This window comes from Nilaparvata lugens, chromosome 7, assembly GCF_014356525.2.
Source record: "Nilaparvata lugens isolate BPH chromosome 7, ASM1435652v1, whole genome shotgun sequence".
Classification (NCBI taxonomy): Eukaryota; Metazoa; Arthropoda; class Insecta; order Hemiptera; family Delphacidae; genus Nilaparvata; species Nilaparvata lugens.
The window spans coordinates 20,005,875-20,027,874 of record NC_052510.1 but is presented as its reverse complement, the minus strand read 5'-3'; the positions used below and the strand labels follow the sequence as shown (position 1 = coordinate 20,027,874).

The 22,000-nt window shown below is 33.2% G+C and overlaps 1 protein-coding gene across 1 annotated transcript in view; it reads right to left on the bottom strand.

The window, feature by feature from the left end:
* Positions 1–3,023: 3,023 nt before the first annotated feature.
* Positions 3,024–22,000, bottom strand: part of LOC111054695 (organic cation transporter protein) — a 36,481-nt gene continuing 17,504 nt past the window's right edge. The window contains exons 4-11 of the mRNA XM_022341769.2: positions 19,566–19,720; positions 11,184–11,352; positions 9,702–9,849; positions 8,566–8,743; positions 7,752–7,880; positions 6,289–6,482; positions 4,785–4,921; positions 3,024–3,718 (exon numbers count right to left, since the gene is read on the bottom strand). Coding sequence (XP_022197461.1) covers positions 3,649–3,718; positions 4,785–4,921; positions 6,289–6,482; positions 7,752–7,880; positions 8,566–8,743; positions 9,702–9,849; positions 11,184–11,352; positions 19,566–19,720 — 1,180 coding nt within the window. The 3' untranslated portion in view covers positions 3,024–3,648. The remainder of the gene's footprint in view (positions 3,719–4,784; positions 4,922–6,288; positions 6,483–7,751; positions 7,881–8,565; positions 8,744–9,701; positions 9,850–11,183; positions 11,353–19,565; positions 19,721–22,000) is intronic.

The following is a 22,000-nucleotide window of genomic DNA, read 5'->3' as shown; positions in this document are numbered from 1 at the left end:
ATTGATTCAATAGTGTGGTAAAAATCACTATACACTAATCACTGTACTGATGACTTACAATTTAAAGAATTCCCCAATCATTATAAATTCTGACAACTTTTTATGCAAATTTTGTTGATTCCTTTAGTTACAAGTGTAGTCTGAGCACTATAAATCTGTACTGACGAGGGACAAATTCAATTGGCTCATTTCTCATCCGACTTGAATGGATTCAGATTTATAACTAAGCAAGAATTGGGACACTTGGCACATTGAACCATTCTTTTTGTTGAAGTAGTGACTATAATTTTTCCAATTGTTACTAACTGCACTCAAGTATATTAAAAGTTTAGTGTTCTATTCAACTAAAAATAACAGATTCTAGGATGATAGGATGAAGTTAATCAGGACTTGACATTGTCGAGTGGATTAAAATTCAAGTTTTCTCAAATTTAACATTCAAAAAATAACATTCTTCCTTGTAATATGAAAATAATATACGGTATCAATAATGGAAAGAGTGGGTCATTAGGAATCATGCTCGCGACTTTAGCTAGAGAAATTTAGGGTCACGCCTAGAAGGTTAAATTAATTTCTATTGAATTTATAGGTTCAAATTTTCTCATGCAAAATTTCAGAAATGTAAATTACTGTATTTTTGGAAAACCTGTTCTTAAATTTAATTGGCTTATTCAAAATGATTAATTATTTTAAAAGAATAAGCTTGCTAAATTGATAAAAAGTAATCATTGAATAATTATCAATAACTAGCAGGTAACCCGTGCTCCGCAAGGGTCTAATTAAAAACTTGCAAACTAAAAACTGTACCTTCTGAAATATTGAAGAATTTTAAATAACTCTGTAACCATCCTCGGTAAATTGAGAATCAATATGCAAAATTTCAAGTTAATCAGCCCAGTAGTTCAAACGTGATGATGCGTCTTTCATGAATTCGTGAATTTCCTATTCCATACGTGTATAAGCTAGTTCCTCACTTTATTCTAGTTTAGATAAGCATAAATTGATATAGAATCATTGTTTGCCTGACTTTTGAGACATTTTTTTGAAAGGAGAAAGGTGCTGTAGTTTAGACTACCTACTATTTTCAATATTGTAAATTACTTGCAATTTTATATTTTTATAAATTAACTTAGATTCCAGGTTTAATTTTACATAATTATTTAGATGATGGAAAGGTAAAATATTCCAAGATGCTGTTACAGAAGGATTATTTTGTGATAGTTGATATTCTTTAGTTCTAGGATTTCCAGAGTGTGATAGTTATAATAATGTTTAAGTTCTAGGATGATCTGAGTAATTATAATAAGAGAGATAGAATGCTATAAATATGTTTCAGTACATAATTATGTGTAGTTTCATATTAGGTATAATTTTAATTGTATTTATAATTTTCAATTGAGATGTTACCTATTCATCTTTTCTATTCAAATTGTTATTAGTAATATGTAATGTGACATTAATGTTTGTCAAACTTTGATTGGTATATGTCACAGATGGCAAAATAAACTATATTACTTGTAAATAATTGTGTATTTTTGATACTATTATCCCAAATAATATTCAAATAACTACATTTTTTAAGATATTTTAAAAACCTATTTTTGCTAAGCCGTAGTTCTTGTAATTCTTATGATGAAGGTAATCTCTTCGGTTATAACAGAAATATCTCTCCTTTTGAAGGCTGTGTCCCCTAGAAAGAGCCTGCTTCATTTCAATGGAAATATGGGTAGAAAAGACTTCCTCACACTGGGCATGATTTGGTAGCTGGTCGTATTATCCATGTCTGATATGTGAAGTCTCTTCCCTATATTCCAGGACATTTTAATATTCCTGAAACAGGCCTCTATCAATAAGATTTATAGAAAGTAACTGAAAGTTGAGCTTTATAGGCTATTAGTAATCAAGATTTCAGTGTAAACCAAGCTGGCATGTAACCTCTCAATCACAGAAGACTATTTCAACTTGATGACTAGGTGACGGTTGCACAAAAATCAAATAAATAATCCAGCGTTAATAATATGTAATCTAACAGAACCAACACCACAAGAATAATGCATATATGAATATATGACGTGATTTTACGTTGGTCAAATCCAATAAGTGGATTTATTTAAACGCCTCAGGTGGCTTGGACCTAAATATCTTGACATGGGACTAAAGGAATACAGACTTGACTCAACTAAAAATTGATTAACTTTTAAAACTGTAACATTTGACATGAGATAGTGATTAGTAAATCAATGCCGGGTTGCACCAGCGGAGAATGCAAATCAGCCCAACATACCTGATTTAAAAATCAATTCACCTGATCACGGTCAACATAGGCTAGGCTACATTAAAACCTTATTTTATTTCAAGATCCCCATTACTACAGTAACTATAATATAACCATGATTATATGTAGTTACTGTACCCATTACTTGAGAACATCAATGTCAAAAAAAACTACTCCATGAATTTGAAAATGTGGGTTGAATATTTTTAAACCTAAAAAATTAGTAAAGCGCGTTGACAACACTTAATTCTGATCTAAAGGTTGTGTACAAAGCCATTGATAAAATTAATACTCGAGAAACTGTGATTTTCTCAATAATATTAAGTAGGTATTATACTTTTAACTTAAAAGTAATAGAACAGTAATATACTAAATAATATGAAGTAAAATTTATTGAAACACAAGTGATCAAGTTTTGCCACTGTCTAAGCCAGTTACACTACACTTATAGATTTTTGAACGTTCAATTTTTTGTCGTCCTTATGAACTTGGCAAACACATTAACACATCACCTGTTTGCCAAGTTATGTTCTAATCAAATAGAATTTATAAGTTCGACTTATAAAATCGTACGTCCAAAAATCGATGTGTGTAACTGGCTTAAATAGACGTATAGTTGACTCAACTCATGGTGGAATGAGAAATATTTTTTTCTTGTATTGGATGAAATTAGATAAATATTGTTATTTATAATAAGAGTTGCATGATTGAAATATAGGTAATAAAAGAGCTAATCATAAAATAATTAGAAAGTTGGGAATGATTTTATTATTCTGATAGGAAGAGCAAAGATGTAGAAAATAATGCATTATTCGAGCATGAATTACCTATAAGTTACTTTTACTAGGTATAAATAATGTACTAATTTTAACAATAGGAGAGCGGACAACACATTTTCAAAATAAAAATCATGATTTCAATTGCATACTTGATGTAAATAATACATTGATTTCAGCAAAAGTAATTAAGATTACAATAATTTTTATAAGAATATTGAAAACAAAAATGGTAAATTCTAATTCTATTTTCAACTTGCAACAAATTTTATAGATTACAATAAGATATTTTTGAAAAATGTAAATTCTTAGCTTAGTATCTTTTAACTGTACAACATATTCAAATATATGAATGAACGTCCTAAAGGTACTTCATGAAAATGAAGTTTTATGCTTTCATATTGTAGAACAATTACGTAGAGTTTTCCTTCTATCTATATAAAATTACATAATCAAAGGCAAAAATAATACTGCATACATATATTATACAATATCAATGCATGATATTGTATCATGATAAACAATTGAGTTTTTTCACAGCCAAAAGCCCTAATAGGTCCAAACTTTCTCCAATTGTCTAAATTGGATTGCAATCTATCAGTAGACCGATTCGTCATTGGTGAATGCGGGATTACCAGTTCCATTCGTCAATTCTTTCTTGTGTTTTCTGAAAAAAAAATTTTTTTGGTGTGAATTTTCATCATTTTTATCAAGTTTTAATTCTCATCATTTAAATATACAGGCAGTCGCTAATGTATCCTTTTCATGTTACAGGTGAAATCATAATCGCAGTCCATGATTAAATCCAATCAGATTTTAAAATAAAGTTATACGGTATAGACAATTGAAGTCAATGATCACAACATAATGTCATAATGCCCATTTAGTCCAATTAAGTATATAAATGTGTGAATCTGAGTTGAATGATAATATTGGACAAATTTTTGTTTTTGAATAGCCCATAAATTATCAGACTCACAACAAAGATCTAATCTAGAAAAAAGCATTCTAAACAAAAACGTTCTATAACTTTGTAGGTCTATTTTCTATTTTAATTGACTGCGATTGTACTCCTAATTATTTAAATTGAATGATAATTTTTTCTAATAACTTCTAGGCTTTATTGCTAGAATTATTAGTGTTCTGAAATTATTATTTTTGGCACAGATAATAATTACAGTATAATTTATAGCAATCGCTATGTGTTATCTGTGTAGGCCTATAAGGTGTATATAAATACAGTTAGGTATCTCACATTTTGCATACAGTTTGCAAAATTTTAGAAATTGCAGAACTGTAGACTCAGATAACTATGACTATTTTGATAAATAAAAATTGAACTTGAACGTTTTACAGTATAAACATAACCTATTTTTTGGAGATTTTATTAATTTATCAAAATTTGGGAATGGAATAGATTTGGGTCAAGCCTGTTGCTCTTTCCTAATCATATTTATGTGATTTGTGATTCTGTCCACGAATAAATAAATAAATTAGCTTAATATCTGAATTTTGTATCTAATTCCCTTATAGGGGTAGGAGGTTATACTGTTGTACTCGAATAAATGGAGTTTTCTATTGTAATATAGCTAAGGAAGTCGTCATATTGAATTTTTATACTGTTCCAAAAAAAAGTTTTATTCGAGTATACGGAATTTCATTTCTATTCTAGATGCTATCAAATACGTTTATGATATAGGCTACAGGTATCTCTGAGGTATTTTTCCACTTACATTCCAAAGTTCTCGCCTTCTTCGATTGTTTGTGGAAGGTCGCAGTTGTGAGTTTCAGGCAGGCAAAGTCCAACAGCAGCCCCAATCAGTGATATTGCCGCGAATGCCAGAGGTGGAAGCAGGGGATGTATTGTATTCTGTGAAAATATCAGTTTTCAAGTCTCAAAAACTTTTGTGAAGTCTGCAAAATTGACACCACTTACTCTAAATCAACGTTGAAGACAAATCTTTAGAAATTATAGAGCTCTTGATTATGGACTGTTTTGTGGTCGACTAAACCACTGTTTCGTGGTTTATTATCAATTTCACCCATGTATTTTAAATTTCAATGTTGATATTAATAAGCAAACACTAAGACCAGGGATCTAGGTCTAGGCTATATGGTCTATTATTAGATTTAATAAATAGGCTATACTAGAAACCGTGCTTAAAGGTAGTATAATTTGAAAATGTGAATTAATTCAATAAAAAATTTGAATTATTTAAAAATGTAGAACTTCACAATATCTTTATAAATTTTTGAAAAACGTGGAATGTAAATTTACAAGTAAAACTCTTTAAATGTGAATTTCACACATTGAAAGATGCATTAAAATTCCAATACAATGATACTTTAAATATTAAATAATTACTAGCCCGGTCCAGACTCTCAAGTTTACCATCAGTCTTTTGCTCAAGCAAATGACGGATTGTTTGGTTCAAGCAAAAGACGGATGTAAAATTGCGTCCACACGCATCCGTATTATGTCGTCCGTTTTCCTATTTTTGTGCTAACAATTGTATACGGTTGACATATATCCGGTAGACGAGTAATAATTATATCGTATTTTTTCGCTGATTCAACTGGATAATGCTATATTTAACAACATAATGACAAAAATATTACTGCTAATCGCTAAATGGCTTTGTTTACATGTCATATCTCGAGACATATTGATTGTAAATGGATTTAAATTTTGTATATAGTATTCTTATCAACAATATAGTACATCTTAATATATCATGATAGTAAATCATAATAATATCAACATCGAATTCTGAGAGTACCATGAGAATCAATTGGTGTACAATAATAATGAATAATATTGATAATATATTCTTTGTTATAGTGAAGGCCTATATTATCAATAGGCTGCATTCAAATTTAATGTTGAACTTTTCTGTTTAACAGAATACATTCACTCACACACTGCTAAATCGACAATGATAGAAGAACAAATTCTACAGAAATGATTTGACTCATAAATATATATAATGTTATTGGATAATTAATCATGAGTTCAGTGTATTAGTTCAAAATATTAGTTTAGTTTAAAATACAAGTTTATTTCTTGTTGAGCTTCCGAGTTTGAAAAGATAATATCTTCATCCCCAACCCTAAAATGACACGTTTGAAACACATATTAAAAAATATAATAAACATTATTGAACGTTTCTCTGCTAGAACATCTAGTGTTATTATGCGTTTTAAATAATTTAATCTTCAGATGTGGAAATGTGTTACCAGAGAAGCAACAAACGGCGCCACCATAGATCCAATCCGGGCGCACAGCGAGCCTGTGCCCACGCCAATGTTCCTGATCACCGTTGGGTAGAACTCTCCGGTGAACAAGTACAGCGTTGGAAACGAAATGCCACATCCCAGAATCCCGATCGAACCGAACAATACCTCTGACCAGGCCAGGTCTGATGATTCATCTGTTCAAATAATATTTTCACCTTTTGAGAGAGATAATGTGTCTATATACCTATGTATCACTATAGTGAGGTCCACGTTATAATGTCAGTGACGAAAGATAGAACAACGTTGCCGATCCTCTGTCTTGTCAATGCCTTCTATGGAGGGTAGCTGATACCGGTTTATTAATGTAATATTAAATGTTCATTCTCGTTTAAATGATCAATTACATTTTATCAATCAAGAAATTATATTTTTCAATGATTTCATACCCTGAATTTTCATTAACAAAATTTAATATTTTGTTAATTAAATATATTTCTACATTGTTGAAGAACAATCTGGCAACAGAGCAAAGCTAGAAAGAGATAGTGGTATCCTCTTTGTTGAATTATAGACAAGGATAGCAATACAATTGCTAATCGAACACTGCCATTATAACGTGTGGACCTCACTTTAGTGTACTATTACATTGAAAACACAACAAATTTCTGTTCAAATCTGCTCCATGGCATCATGACTATTAAAGCCCGGACGCATCTAAATACACTAGAGCCGATCTTGTAAAAGTGAAATTACTTAGAGATAAATAAAAATTCTCAAGTATACTTGTTTATAAGTTTTATTTATTCACCGCAACATTTTACAACTATTGATGATGTCCACATGAGCTTTTTTGCTTGTTCGTGGGTAATGGAAGTGCGAGGGTGATTTATGAGATGAATCATTTGTATTAATAGTTGAAACATGTTGTGGTAAATTTATAAAAAGGATACTTGTGCATTTTTATTGCATTCTAACAATATTGTAGTAGTCCTATATTATGAAGGAAGTGAAAAAGTAAATTTAGTTATGCTCATCAGATTATTGACCAATAGTTCATCAAGTTTGGTTGTTGTTACTCATTTTTCGAATTATCGATACGGTACTCTCAAGGTGTGTTTTCCCAGCAGTGGACAATAAATTCGAAATGTGTAGGCAAGCTATTATTACAAAATTTGTGATATTTTCTATTCAATTATGGAATTATCTCCAGAAGCACTGTTCAACTAGGAATAATACAGTATACACCTTGGACGAGATATCTGGAGGTTCAATAATTAAATACGGTACTTTTCATTATGTCAAATACGGTATAAAACTCAATCATCCTATTCTTATAACCTTATACAGTTGTGTTTTGAGTGATGTTGTGGTACTTTTCCATAAACACAATTTAAATTTGTGTTTTCATTATTCTTATATATTATGGTTTTAATATAATTATTCATAAGAACTTTTCAACTTACAATTATGGCAGAGCATGAGCAATAAGCAAGCGAGTGCCGACATACTTTGACCTCCAGCTAAGGTCATCCTTCGGCCCAAGCTCTCCATACAATAAATGGATAATAACATTCCTGGAACTACCAAAGAACCTGAAAATGAGAAAAAAAATTTTATTCTTCAGAATAATTTGCAGCAAAATACTTATTAGTTGCTACAGAATTTGATAAGCGTCTTAATATTATTAAATCCGTGGTCGAGTAGATTAGATGTTGACGAGTGACCGATTTAATATAATTATTATTATATTATCAAATATTTCAAATTGAAAACCTAATAGTAGAACAATAAATATTAATCAGTTTGTAAAATCCCAGTAACTAGCAATTCAACTGGAAAATGAAAATACCTAATAAAAAACAGTACCCATTAAACATCTAAAAGCTGCGTTTACACCAAAGTTATTAACAAAATGTTAATAGCGTAATCCTTATATAGATTCTATTCTATTGAACATAACTTATCATACACATGATGAACATATGTGTTTGTCAATGAGTTCCGTTCAATCTAATAGAATCTATAAGGATTGAGCTATTAACATTTTGTTAATAACTTTGCTGTAAACGCGGCTTAATTGAACTTCATAATGTAACATTTAATATTATTATATTTTTATTTTTTCAAATATCTCGAACGGTATGTTCGGGAATGAGCAAATGAGCAATTAAAATGATTAAGAGAAAAATGCAAACAACAGGATCTCCATCTTCCTGCAATATTATGATGTGAAAATTCACCCTACCATTTAATGTATTAGAGTTAGTTATTTCTCACCTGATATTGCAACGTTGAGAAATATGTTGCCTCCAACATGGCTGACATACTGTGTTAGACCATAGAAGCACAATCCACAAGCGGCCCAATCAAAGCAAACGGCAAACGTTCTTTTCCTCATATTGGGGGTGCGAACCAAATCCAGAATTCCAACTTTATTTTCAAGGTTGTTTTCATCCTGTAAAATAAGAAATATGTAGGCTACTGCTATTTACTTGAGTGAATAGAAAAAAACCCCTACATAATATTTAGAAAAAAATATAAGTGCAGTTAGAGTAAGAAATAATACTTTTAAAAAAATCACTTAGGTATAAACTGAAATGGCTACATACCGGGATAGGCTATACAGCACTAGAATTAACATATCTGGCAGAACATTAAACTCAATGCTATTTAGTAGGCTACCTTGCAATGTAGAGGACTAGTTCTAGTAGTCGACAATAAGCATTACAATTACCAAAAAAGTAACATTTTGAAAAAAATCGCATGCATTATAAAACATAGAAAGGAGACTCGAAATTGAGTTGGGCTCATGTCTTACAGTTTAAGGAGAATAGATAAGACAATAATTTTTATTACAAAAACATATTGAGAACATAGAAACTGAGAAAATTCGACAAACCAATAGATATACATTTCAGTTCCATATTAGATTTCACTCGTCAATAAAAAAGAATGGTGGAATTTCTTTTGAAATACAGATTTTTCTTGGAGTAGATTTCCTTTATTATTAAAAAATTAACAGTGTACAAAAGCAGGAGGCTAAAGCCATAGAGAAACAATAGCATAAGTAGATATCCCATATATCCCATAGGGCGTTTATGTCACAACTTTTACTGTTATCTCAAGCCTATATTCCACGTAGTTCTTTCACGTGGAGCTTTATATTACTGCCGCTGGTAGTCTCTCATATTGTGCCGTTCATACACTCTTACCCGGTCAAAACAGTGAAAATCGACAATAATCGACAGTAATCGGCTTGAGATAACAGTAAAAGTTGTGACATAAACGCCCTATGGGATATATGGGATATCTACTTATGCTATTGTTTCTCTATACTAAAGCTTACATTAGGCTGTAGAGCTAAATATAAAAAAAATGGTAACATGATTTTTTTGAAAATATTTTTACAGCACCTTTGATTCTTTCTTCTTTTTTCCGTTTCCAAGATCTGGGAGAGAAGGCAACGGATTTTTATTTTTCCTCGCAGCAACCTCCAAAATTTCCAACGCTTGCTTGTTCTTACCGACTGCCAAAAGCCAGCGAGGACTTTCTGGGATAAGCCTGCGAAAAGATTTGGAAATTCATCATCAACATTTAAAATAGAAGAAATTTGAAGAATTTATAATAACTCCTAGAATCTTTAATATTAGAATCGTAAAACATTTATTACTACTAGGTAAACATATTTTTATATATTGTATATAGAAATCTTTACTGAAAAAGAAAATACAATATTAAATATTGTCCACTGTTCCAGGGCTGAGGTTCAGGGGGAAAAATCAGGTAACTCAATAACAAGTTATTGAAACTACAAAAAACTTAATAACGTCACAATAAAGCTATGTCATACAATACACAGTTATCCAGAATAAGAGTATGTGTATAGTGGTATCACAATCTTCATTATACTATCATCATTTTTATCTGAATCAAACAATATACTGCATATTTCAAACATTCAATCATATCAGCTATATCAACCAATAAAAAAGCCTAACTGAAAAAAATGGAAATATTACGCTACTTCTTGTTTTTAAAAAATCGGGAGGTGTGATAAAGCCTGCTGTTTCTCTCCCAATCATTGCCTATGAATTTCATACCGTACTTTCTATTCCACTGCTTGTTTTGATTGTAGAGTTTTCTAATTTCGTCTATAAACACTGGTATATGCAATTGTTCGCTGAAAATGTGAGAGTTTAACTGTTATCTCCAATTCGCTATGAATTGAATATTTATGTGTGATCCATTGATCGATTGAATGAATATACATTCATAATTTAAGTCCAGTACTCAAGGAATGGAGAGATAAGTGACAAATAAATAATTGTCAAATAAATCTATTTTGGGGACACCAGAGTTTACAGTGATTATGAAAGTTACGGTATAGTGATTGGAGAAGCCTCGCGTTATACTGTAGAGATGCGTGGAAATACCGATGGTTTTTGATAAATAACTTCAATTATTAAGTTACAATTTATTACTATAAGATGTACATAAGTTAGAAAAAGTTGTGAGGTATACATTTTTATTTGGTATACTGATAGTTTCAGAGTTCAAGTTTTTGCCATTTTGATCGAATCTTTGTTGTATGCCTATTTACTCTACTTTCTTTGATGATATTTCCAATTCATGAAGTTTCATTGTTGAAATAGTCGAAGTTACTGAATTTTAAGTTACTACTATTGTTAGTTTAAGCGAATACAATGCTGAAATATTACAGTATTACTGTAAAAAACTCCTTATGAAACTCCTTCTTCAGCTGACGGCTTAAAAGCCAAGCTTGTGATTTTATGCTTGTATTCAATTTTTGTCAATAAATCATTATTCTATTCTATTGTACATTCATAATTATACTTGTATAATATTATAAATTGATGAATGAATTAGCTTCTCACCAAATGTAGAAGATGAAAAGGACACACGGTAGGGAGACTGCCAACTGATATAGTCTCCAATCTCGAGTATAGTAAGCTATAACAACCATTGTCATTTGACCAATATTGAATGGAACATGTGTCAGTGACGAAATAATGGTTCTCCACTTTCCTCCCAGAAATTCCATACCTGAAAATTATAAAACTAAATATGAAATCTACAATGTTTGAAAAGTTGAATGATTCAGCTGGAATATTTTATGAATCTAATTTTTAGGTTCATCCAATAATTATTAATTAATCTTTTATATTCAGCAAAAATAGGAGAACAAAATATTACATCCTGAATTTATTCTGTAAATTAAGTTTCTATTTCTCGTTCCTCAATAAATTTATTCTCATACATTTTTGGCTGAAGAGCTGACTTATGTTTTCATAATATAAATAACAAGACTCCTTGATTGAAGATCCCTCCAATTTTTTTAAAAAGACAGTTGAAAACTCGAGTTTTTATAGACACCAATTATTATTTGGTGGATTCACGGAGGATCGGCAGCCTTGATTGCAGGCTGATTTAGTTTGTGCTTTCCTCCCCCTCCCCCTCTCCCAAAGAGGCAAGATAACCTCCCTCCCTCACCCTTCCTCTCTCATTCTCCCCGTTTGAACATGATATTACCTCCAACTGAAATAAAACCGTTTGATGGCTCTGATATTTCAGACTGGCCTAGATTCAAAAATATCTTTTCGTCATTGATTGTGGATGATAAATATTATTCTCCTGTTCATAAATCTCATATTTTGCATAATTTGATGAAAGGCGAAGCAGCCAGAATAGTGAAATCTTTTCAGATAAGTAGTGATTTTGATTTGGCATGGAAAACTCTATGCAAGCGTTATGAAAGTGATAGGGTGCTAGCTAACTACTACGTAAATGAGATTTTGATAACTAGTTCAATCCCATTTAAACCTTCGTTACAATCGCTTCAAGATTTTCTTGTTAAAGTAGGTGATAGTATTACCACTCTGAAATCGTTGAAAGTTCCTGATTTGGCTGATAATATTTTGTACTCATTGGCTATTCGTCAATTAGACAAAATATCACGTGAATCGTTTGAGCTCGAGGTAGCTGATAAGAGCTTTCCTTCTTGTCAACAGTTGATTGATTTCGTGAATAAGAGAGTTAGATCTTATCAATTATCTGCATCTGATGTGCCATCTGTTAATGATCAAAAATCTATCGAAAAGCCGAAAAATAAGTCATTTCAGAAAAAGGTTGTCTTATCTACTCAGGCTGATAACAGCGTTCGAAATAAAAGCAGCTCAGTTACTTGTGAATTGAATGATAGTGCTGAAACAAAATGCTCATTTTGCAACTCAACGAATCATTCGTTATTCAAATGTCCTGCTTTCTTGAAAAGAGATCCAAAAGCTAGGAATGAATTTATTAAATCATTGAGAGTCTGTTTCAATTGTTTCTCCAAATTTCACGCTGTAAACCAATGCAAGTCTAAATCGTTGTGTTATTGTGGTCGTATGCATAATAAATTACTTCATTATCCTCGTAGTAGTGATAATAGCCGTTCGAATTCTCCTGTTCGTTATCAGAAGTCTACTGATAACATCTCTAAAGTTGCTTTGAAATCGAAATCCGTTGATTCGATCACTCAAATTGATAGCAGCAATATGAATGTTGTTGAGAATTCAAATTCTTCTAAGCATTGTGGTATCACTGATAATGTTATTGATAAGTCATCAACTGTTAGTTTAATTCCTAAAACGAGTGTTGTTCTAGGTACTGCTCAAGCAGTTATTAAAAATTCATCTGGTTCGTTTATTGGTGTTCGTTTAATGATTGATTCTGGTAGTACTGCTAATTTCATCACAAAAGATCTTGTTATGAAACTTGGTTTATCTGTTCATGATTGTCAACAAAATTTCTCTGGTTTGAATTCCTCGAGTGTAGGGAATTCTTCTGGTGTTGTGAAATGTTTGTTGAAACCTAAGGGCTCAAATCACCCTCGTTTAGAAGCTGAGGCTTATGTGATTGATGAAATAGTTGGTTCATTGCCCCCTATTTTCCTATTTATCTCAGTTCAAAAGTGCAAAATGAGTTGAAAAAATTCAACCTTGCTGATCCTGTGTCCTATGAACAACGTTCCGTTGATCTTCTATTGGGATGTCAGTTATTCAACAAAATATTACGTCATCATAGTCAAGTCTCATCTAGTGAAGAGTGTTCGTTTTGCGTGATTCCTACCGTGTTTGGTGACATTATTTTGGGTGAATTTCCAAATCATTCCGGTCTTCTTAATCAGCCATTGACTGCATTAATGACGTGTCCCACCTCTGAGAACTCGTTGAATAATTTGGTTCATAAGTTTTGGGAAAGTGAAGAAATTCCTAATCATAAATTTCCTAGTCCCGATGATGAGTTTTGTGAGAAACATTTTGCTGAAACTCACACGCGTGATACTGAAGGAAGATATGTTGTTCGTCTCCCTTTCAAATTTGACACTAATCAACTCAAGTTTCATGAATCTCATGATGTTGCTTTAAATCGTTTTCTGTCGTTGGAGCGTCGTATGCTGCGTGATGCTCGTTTGAAATCTGATTGCATATCATTTATGGAAGAGTATCTTCTTTTGGATCATATGGAAGTTGCTAAAAAACCAGGTAAATATTTTATTCCTTATTTTTGTGTATTCAATCCGTCATCACCTACAACAAAGGTTCGTGTTGTATTTGATGGGTCTGCTAAAAAGAGTCACATTTCGTTGAATCAAGTTCTTCATTCAGGTCCAAAATTGTTAAATGACATATGTGATGTGTTAACTAGATTCAGACTTCACTCATTAGTATTCACGTGTGATGTTACGAAAATGTATCGTGCTATCCTCGTTGATGAAGAAGATCGTTCTTTCCTTCACATATTGTTTCGTAAAGATCCTTCCGATGATATTGTCATTTATGAGCTCAAAACAATCACATATGGTTTGAAACCGTCTGGTTTTCTTGCTCAACGTGCTCTCATTCAACTGGCGAAAGATGAAGGAGATAAATTTCCGTTGGCAGCAGCAGCTATTCGTGATGATATATATCACGACGATTTTCTCACAGGTGCTAATTCGTTGGAAGAGATCTGTGAAATAAAATCACAGCTTTGTAATCTTCTAAACTGTGCTCATATCAAGTTGAATAAATGGAGCAGTAATTCTCCTGAGTTCTTGGATTTGATTTGTTCTGAAAACACTCAAGTACCACTTCATATCAGTGATGAGCCTAATTCAAATGTGAAAGTTCTTGGCATAATGTGGAACCCAACTACTGATTGTTTTCATATTAAAGTCTCTGTTCCAGAGTTTCAAAAGAAAAACTCTAAGCGCACTGTTCTGTCCGTTATCGCGCATCTGTATGACCCTCTCGGTTTTATAGCTCCAGTAATATTCAAAATGAAATGTTTTTTACAAGAGCTGTGGAAGTTGGACATCGATTGGGATACGCCGATTCCTGTTGACTACAACGAATGCTGGAACGAGCTGATGAGAGAGCTTCCTGCTCTAAGTTCAATTTCAATTCCTCGATGCGTTTATGGTGATGCTTTTTCTTGTCAAATACTTGGGTTTTCCGACGCATCGCAGAAAGGAATCTGTGCTTGTATTTCTTGAGAGTTGTGTCGTCAGAATCTACGGTGAAATGCTTCCTGTTGAAAGCTAAAACTAAAGTTGCGTCGTTGAAAACTCTGTCTATTCCTCGATTAGAGCTTCAAGCTGTGTTGTTGCTTTCGCGATTGTATGTTTCAGTCCTTCCTTCACTGGAAAAAATCAATCTTCAATCTACGTTTCTGTTCAGTGATTCAACTATTGTTTTATCTTGGTTGCATATACCTCCTTACAAGTTGCAAACGTTTGTTGCAAATCGTGTTGTGAGAATATTAGAGTTGACTAATATTTCTGATTGGAATCACATTGCTACTGATTTCAATATTGCCGACGTTGGTTCACGAGGTGTTTCTCCCCAAAACTTGTGCAATTCGCAAGATTGGTTCAATGCTCCAACGTGGTGTTCTAATTCGTTGTCATGTTGGCCGTTGTCATCTATGACTTACCCTGCTACTGAAATTCTGCCTGATGTGAAACAAAATAAAGGTGTTGTTTTGAATATCACTGAAGAGACTGCTGTTATTCAGATAACACGTTTCTCCTCATACATGAGATTGTTACGTTCCTGTGTTTATGTTTTACGTTTCGTGAATAACTGTGAAGCATCAATTAGTGGTGTCTGTCGTAAATCAGGCGCACTTAGTGTTCAAGAGTTGAAATGTTTACAAATTTATTGTGTTAAAATTGTTCAAAAGTGTCAACTCGACCTATTGAAAGAGGGTAAACCTTGTGATAAGAGTTTCCAAAAATTGGCTGTATTCTTGGATTGTGATGGTGTGATTCGTGTTGGTGGCAGATTGGTTAATAGTGCTTTAGGATATGAAGCCAAGCATCCTTGTTTGATACATAAAGATAGTCATTTTACTAAACTCCTCATTGAGTATTATCATATTTCTCATCTTCATGCTGGACCAAGAATAGTGCGTGCTCTTATTCAGCGTTATTTTTGGATTGTTGGAGCACACAGTGTTATCAGAAATGTGATTTTCAATTGTACTCGTTGCCGTTTATTCAATGCAACTCCTGTTGCTCCCGTCATGGGTGATCTTCCCAGCTCTCGTGTTGTTCCCAGTGCTCCCTTTCTGAAGGCTGCGGTCGATCTAGCTGGTCCTTTCACTGTCAAAGAGAGTATTCGGCCCGAAGCTCGTACGTACAAGGCATACTTTGCACTGTTTGTCTGTCTGGCAACAAAAGCTTGTCACATTGAGGTGCTTACAAGTCTTTCATCCAAAGAGTTCATTAACACTCTCCATCGTTTTGTCTCTAGGCGTGGATTGCCTAAAGAAATATTCTGTGATCAAGGGACGAATTTCAAAGGTGCTGCGTGACAATTGAAGGAAATTGTTGAATTTCTCAGATCATCAGAAAATCAATCCAACGTCTGTGATGCGATGTCATCTAAAAGCATCCAATTTCGTTTTAATATTCCACATGCTCCTTTCATGAATGGAATCTGTGAGTCTAATATTAAAAATGTGAAATTCCATTTGTTTCGTGAAGTGGGAAATTCGGTCCTAACTATTGTTGAGCTTTCCACTCTGTTGGTGAAAATTGAGGCAATACTCAATTCGAGACCGTTGTATGCGCTCTCTTCATCTCCTGATGACTACAAGGCACTGACTCCCGGACATTTCCTTGTTCATCACCCTCTGTTGGCGGTTCCTGAAATTGACGTGAGTGATGTCAACGAGCACAGACTGTCTCGTTGGGAAAAGGTTAATCGCTTCACTCAGAGATTGTGGAAGAGGTGGGAGAGTGAATACCTCCACACTCTTCAACAGAAGAATAAGTGGTTTGAGAGTGACACAAACCTTCAGGTAGGGCAGTTAGTATGGATTAAAGAGGACAATTCATCACCCTTATCATACCCATTAGGTAGAGTCACCCAAATCATAAGTGATGCTAAGGGTGTTGTGCGCTCAGCTCATGTGAAAACTAACTCTGGTGAGTATGTTAGGCCAGTTAGGAAACTTGCCCCCATACTTCCCTATTAGTTTAACCCACACCCCAAGTTTTTCCTTTCCTATTCCTTTTTCCCTTAGTTTTTCCTTTCCTACCATTCAGTGCTTGTTGTTCTGTTTTTTCTTTTACTTTTAAATTTTAGTTTTTTTTTTGAGTTTATGTTCTTGGAAATGGGGCATTCCAAGGCGGGTGGAGATGGTGGATTCACGGAGGATCGGCAGCCTTGATTGCAGGTTGATTTAGTCTGTGCTTTCCTCCCCTTCCCCCTCTCCCAAAGAGGCAAGATAACCTCCCTCCCTCACCCCTCCTTCATCCTCCCCGTTTATCTTTCAACCCAGCACTTCAAGAAGCGTGCTCGAGAAGTCAACATCGTTTCGTTCCATTTCTCCTGTTCCGTGGCGTTCGAGCTGAACGCAATTACCTCGTCTCATTTCGTGATATATGTACAATATCATATAGGCCTACGCATAAAGACAGGATATCGTCAGCAGTAACTTCTAAACACGAGATACAGTCCACTTCCTCACCTGTTCCAAGGTTAGTGCAAATTAAAGACTTACTTTTGGGGCTGTCAACGTTTTCGTGAATTAAATCTTAACTGTACCCCAATCCATAGGTTTGAGGACAGGACGGGATTACCATTATTATTAATATGGAAAATATAAATTTTTGAAGCATAGAAATGCACAATGCACTAGAAATACACTAAAAATGCACTATTAATTACACAATTCACATCTTGAATTTTGTTTTTCGGAATAAGATTTTGTTTTTAATGCATAAAAATCAATAAATATAAGTCACCCATGAAGTTCAATTTATATTATACTGTCACCCACTGTACATATGCTAATAAGCTCAGAAAATAAGTGTTTCATAGAAAACATGTCTAATGAAAATAAGGATATAGTCATATAAAACATTTTTGTATTCGGTATTTTTTCTCTGCATACAAAGACTTGTGACCTTACATGAAACAGTCCCTGTTTTGCATAAGAAATCAATCAACAATTAGCCTGCTCTAATCATTGACATTGTTACAATACAAATCAATTATTTAGATTGCATTTTAGACTTAAGCTGTTGCTGATGAATGGCCTAGTCAAGAATCGCATCAATGATTTGCAATAAAAATTACAAGTAGCCTAGCATTGTTGATTGTTTTTTAGATCATTAGAACGAAGAACAGGCCTTTGGTGGAAGGAGACACAGAAACCATATTATGGGGTCATGGCAATAACTCCACACTGCTTAGCAGCTTAGCACCTATGACTTGATGAATATTACTTTCTCTGTGTCTGATCAAATCAATTTTGTAGGCACTCTCTTTGTGTTAACAATGAATCCATCTATTGGTATAGTAACTGAGATGACAATCTATCCAATGTAACAGCAAGCTTCAGATTAGCCTTCCAAAACAGTTGCGTAATGGAATTTCTCAAGAGAACAAGATCATTATTTTATTGTTTGTCTAAAATAGGCTTCTTTCTAGATTCAGGTCTATTGTCAAGTACAAAACACTTATCAATCCTATCATTTAGCACTTTTCATTATTGATGACTTCTAACTTGTCATTCTCAAAGTTGATTTAATTTCATTCATTGACTGAACTATATGCAGTAAAGGACAATACGTATAGTATACCACTACCGGTCAACATGATAATTGATATTTTGCTCTCATTCATAAACTACGGTATTCATCAACTAGAATTACTCATTATAGTTTACATGCAGTGTTTGAGTGTAGTGCAGTAAGTACTTATTCAGTTTGGCCTTGTCCTTGGGAGTACCCTAACAATGGTATTTGCTACACTTTGCTGTTGGGTTGGCCTCAATGTTCCCTGTCAAATTAGAACAATATATTCGTTTATCAATTTGTGTTTCCAATAATCACATTCATTAAATTAGGGTTGAATCAATCAAGAGATATATATTTCTGAAATGAGAGAATAGAAGATTCATCAGAAGCTCTTGGATATCTGGAAGGAAAATTTGAATTTCTTTATCCACTTCTACAGTTGGAGAGGTTTGCAAATTGATAGGTCTATCTTAGAAGAGAATTGCTATAGTGAGGTCCACGTTATAATGGCAGTGGAGGAAGATAGGAGAAAAACGTTGCCGATCCTCTGTCTTGTCAATGCCTTCTATAGACGGTATCTGATACAGGTTTATTGATATAATATTAACGGTTCATTCTCGTTTAAAATAGCCAATTATATTTTACCAAGCAAGAAATTATATTTTTCAATAATTTCTTAATGAATTTTCATAATAAAGATGAAATTATTTTGTTAATTATTAATTCTACATTGTTAAAAGACGATCTAGCAACAGAGCAAAGCGAGAAAGAGATAGTGCTATCAACTTTATCGAATGATAGACAAGGATAGCAATACCTTTGCTAATCAAACACTGCCATTATAACATGGACCTCACGATAGTTATTTAAAAAGAAAGTTATCAGCACTTGATCAGGACCTCCTTCAATGAATTTATGATGTTCGTTAAACAGTAGAAAAATGGTGAACGGTTGAACGGTAGCTGATAGTGTTTATGTTGTGTATATGAATAATCACAATTTATTATTGAAGAGATACTATTATAATGTAGGCCTATTATAGGCTATTATAGGCCTATTATATTCAATATGAATAATATTTCTTCAATATTACAATCAATTAATGCCTATTCTTAAAACTGTGCTCCACAATAAAAATATATCTAGAAAAATCAGTTAATGTGTGATTTGAATAATTAATCATGATTTATTGAGAACTCACACAGCACAAAGCTGACAGTCATTGTTCCTCCAACCGCCACCGCTTGTAAAAAGCGGAATAAGAAGAAAGCACTGAGCCAGGGCATCATAGCAGTCGCTACTCCGGTAATCATCTGCATCACACCAGCGAATATCACTGGAGACTTCCTACCGAACCTGAAAATATATGGTATAAATATATATTGGAAACACAGTATTTGTTGGAAAATATTTTCGAGGATAAAATAGTAGCCTATTTGGATGTAGAGTGTATTATAAGAATAAACCATCACCACGTTGTAATCTTGTTTTGATAATTAAATATACACATATGGAGTAAAATTCCAATACGGTAATGAAAAATGGAAAAAAATACTTTGGTATATATTATATTCATATAATATTTATAAAAGCGTAATTTCATTTATTCATTATAAGGCTGTGAAAAGACTAAAACAACTTTCTGCAGGTGATATTTCTCAAAGCTTTTAGATTTTCTCAGGAAAACATTTTTCCCCGATCATTACATTTTGTTGATTGATAAACAAATATTTTCTGAAAATAATCATCAATTTTTGAGGAAGTCATTCAATTTACCAATGATCAAAAATAACTCAAGTAAATTGATTAATTTTCTCAAAAATGATATTTTTTTAATTTAATCGAAAATATCATGGAGAATTAATCCTTAGAGTTCCATGAATTTATCTCTTACCAAATTTGAAATGATCCATCCCAAAATTTTGAACTTTATGAGCTCATATCTCCAAAAGTAATGATCGGAAAAAAATTCCTGAGAGAACTTTTTCATTTTGATAGCTAGATAGTATACAAATCGATAACTTGAAAAAATATTGCCAGTAGAAAGTTTCTTTTTAGCCTTTGCACAGCCTTAACTCACTCATTCACCGATCACCAGAACTAAAAATTTACTGGACCAAATACCTTCAGAATTGGCAGGTATAGGAGACCTACAGTACCTATTTACTCATATTCAGTTGGCCCTCTAGAGGTGCACTAAGAACGGATTTGAAAAAATCCAAAGAGCGACGCCCAAAATCTGCATTTTGAAGCGCTTTCCTGCGTTTTCTCTCAACATTTTTAAGAGAAAATGGTCAGAAGCTCAGACTGAGGGTCTACAATAATAATCTTGTCTTAGAAAAGTTTTGGAACTACGTCTGAGACACGCTAAGAATATATTATGTTCTTCAGCGTTTTTCCAGCGTTCCTTAGCGTTACGTTGTTTCTGCGGCTTTTAAATCTTTCCCAAGAACTACGTAATTGACCGAAGATGTTTAAATTTGGTATAAAAGTTCAGCTGGGGCTAAATATTTGTCTTAAGAGGTAAATTTGTTTCAACCTGTATTTGAATGAGTTTCAATTTTTTTTTCTTCCAAATAAAACATATTTGGTCATTATTTTGTGTATGGAAATATGGATTGAATAAGTACACACAATAATAAGTTTTCCATTTATCCAACAAATTCGACTTATGATACAAAAGATTTTGAACTGCCTTGACGAGGCAAGAAGAATGAGCTGTAATAGGCCTACGAGGAGATCCGATTATTGGGCTGAAAGCTATGACTGTTGAAGATTTTTATCCTTGAGGTGTCCTTTTATGCGCGCCTCTCCACTAAGTTGAGTGCATTTAACGGGTGATTCTGATAGAACATGATCTTATGAACTTTTATATCATTTTGCGAAATCTTAATGTGAGGACGATGAAGTTGGTGATGATGGATGATAAAAGTTAAAAAGTTATTAGGTAGATGATAAAGCTAGAAAATCTGGTGTGGCGCACTCACACAACTTTTCTTCCCGTTATGAAAATTGATCACCTGACGCTAGTGTTCACGCGCATCTCAAGTCTACTACTATTAAAAGATCTAAGCCAGCTGGTGACAGGACAATAACGCTGGAAACACACGAGGTCTGCTATCTCTTCATAGAGAATTATTCAATAGAATCAACAAGCAGTTTGCAATTGAATAATCACATTTTCTCGAATTTCGAGCTTATTTTCAATTTTAGGTGGAAATGTTACGAAACATAAATTGTAGGGATTTTCATGTTCAATCTATTCCACTCGAAATTTTTTATTTAAATTGTATCTGAAGCCTGATAATTGGGAATCTAAAATCAAACTTTGCATAGATGGGGCGGAGCTCCTGAAATTTTTACAGATATGGAACTGTTGGCAGTTGATAGAGCTTATCAATGACTATTCTAGGTATGTATTTAATCAAAATCATTACGTTTCGAGAAAATCGCAAAAACCCTTTTTTCACAACATTTTTACCATTTCAGCTGCTATCTTTAATTGAATTTGATCGAAATTGTTCGTGTCGGATCCTCATATTGTAAGGACCTTAAGTTCCAAATTCAAGTCATTCCGTTAATTATTGGGAGATAAGATATCGTGTACACAGACGCGCATACACTCACTCTCACACA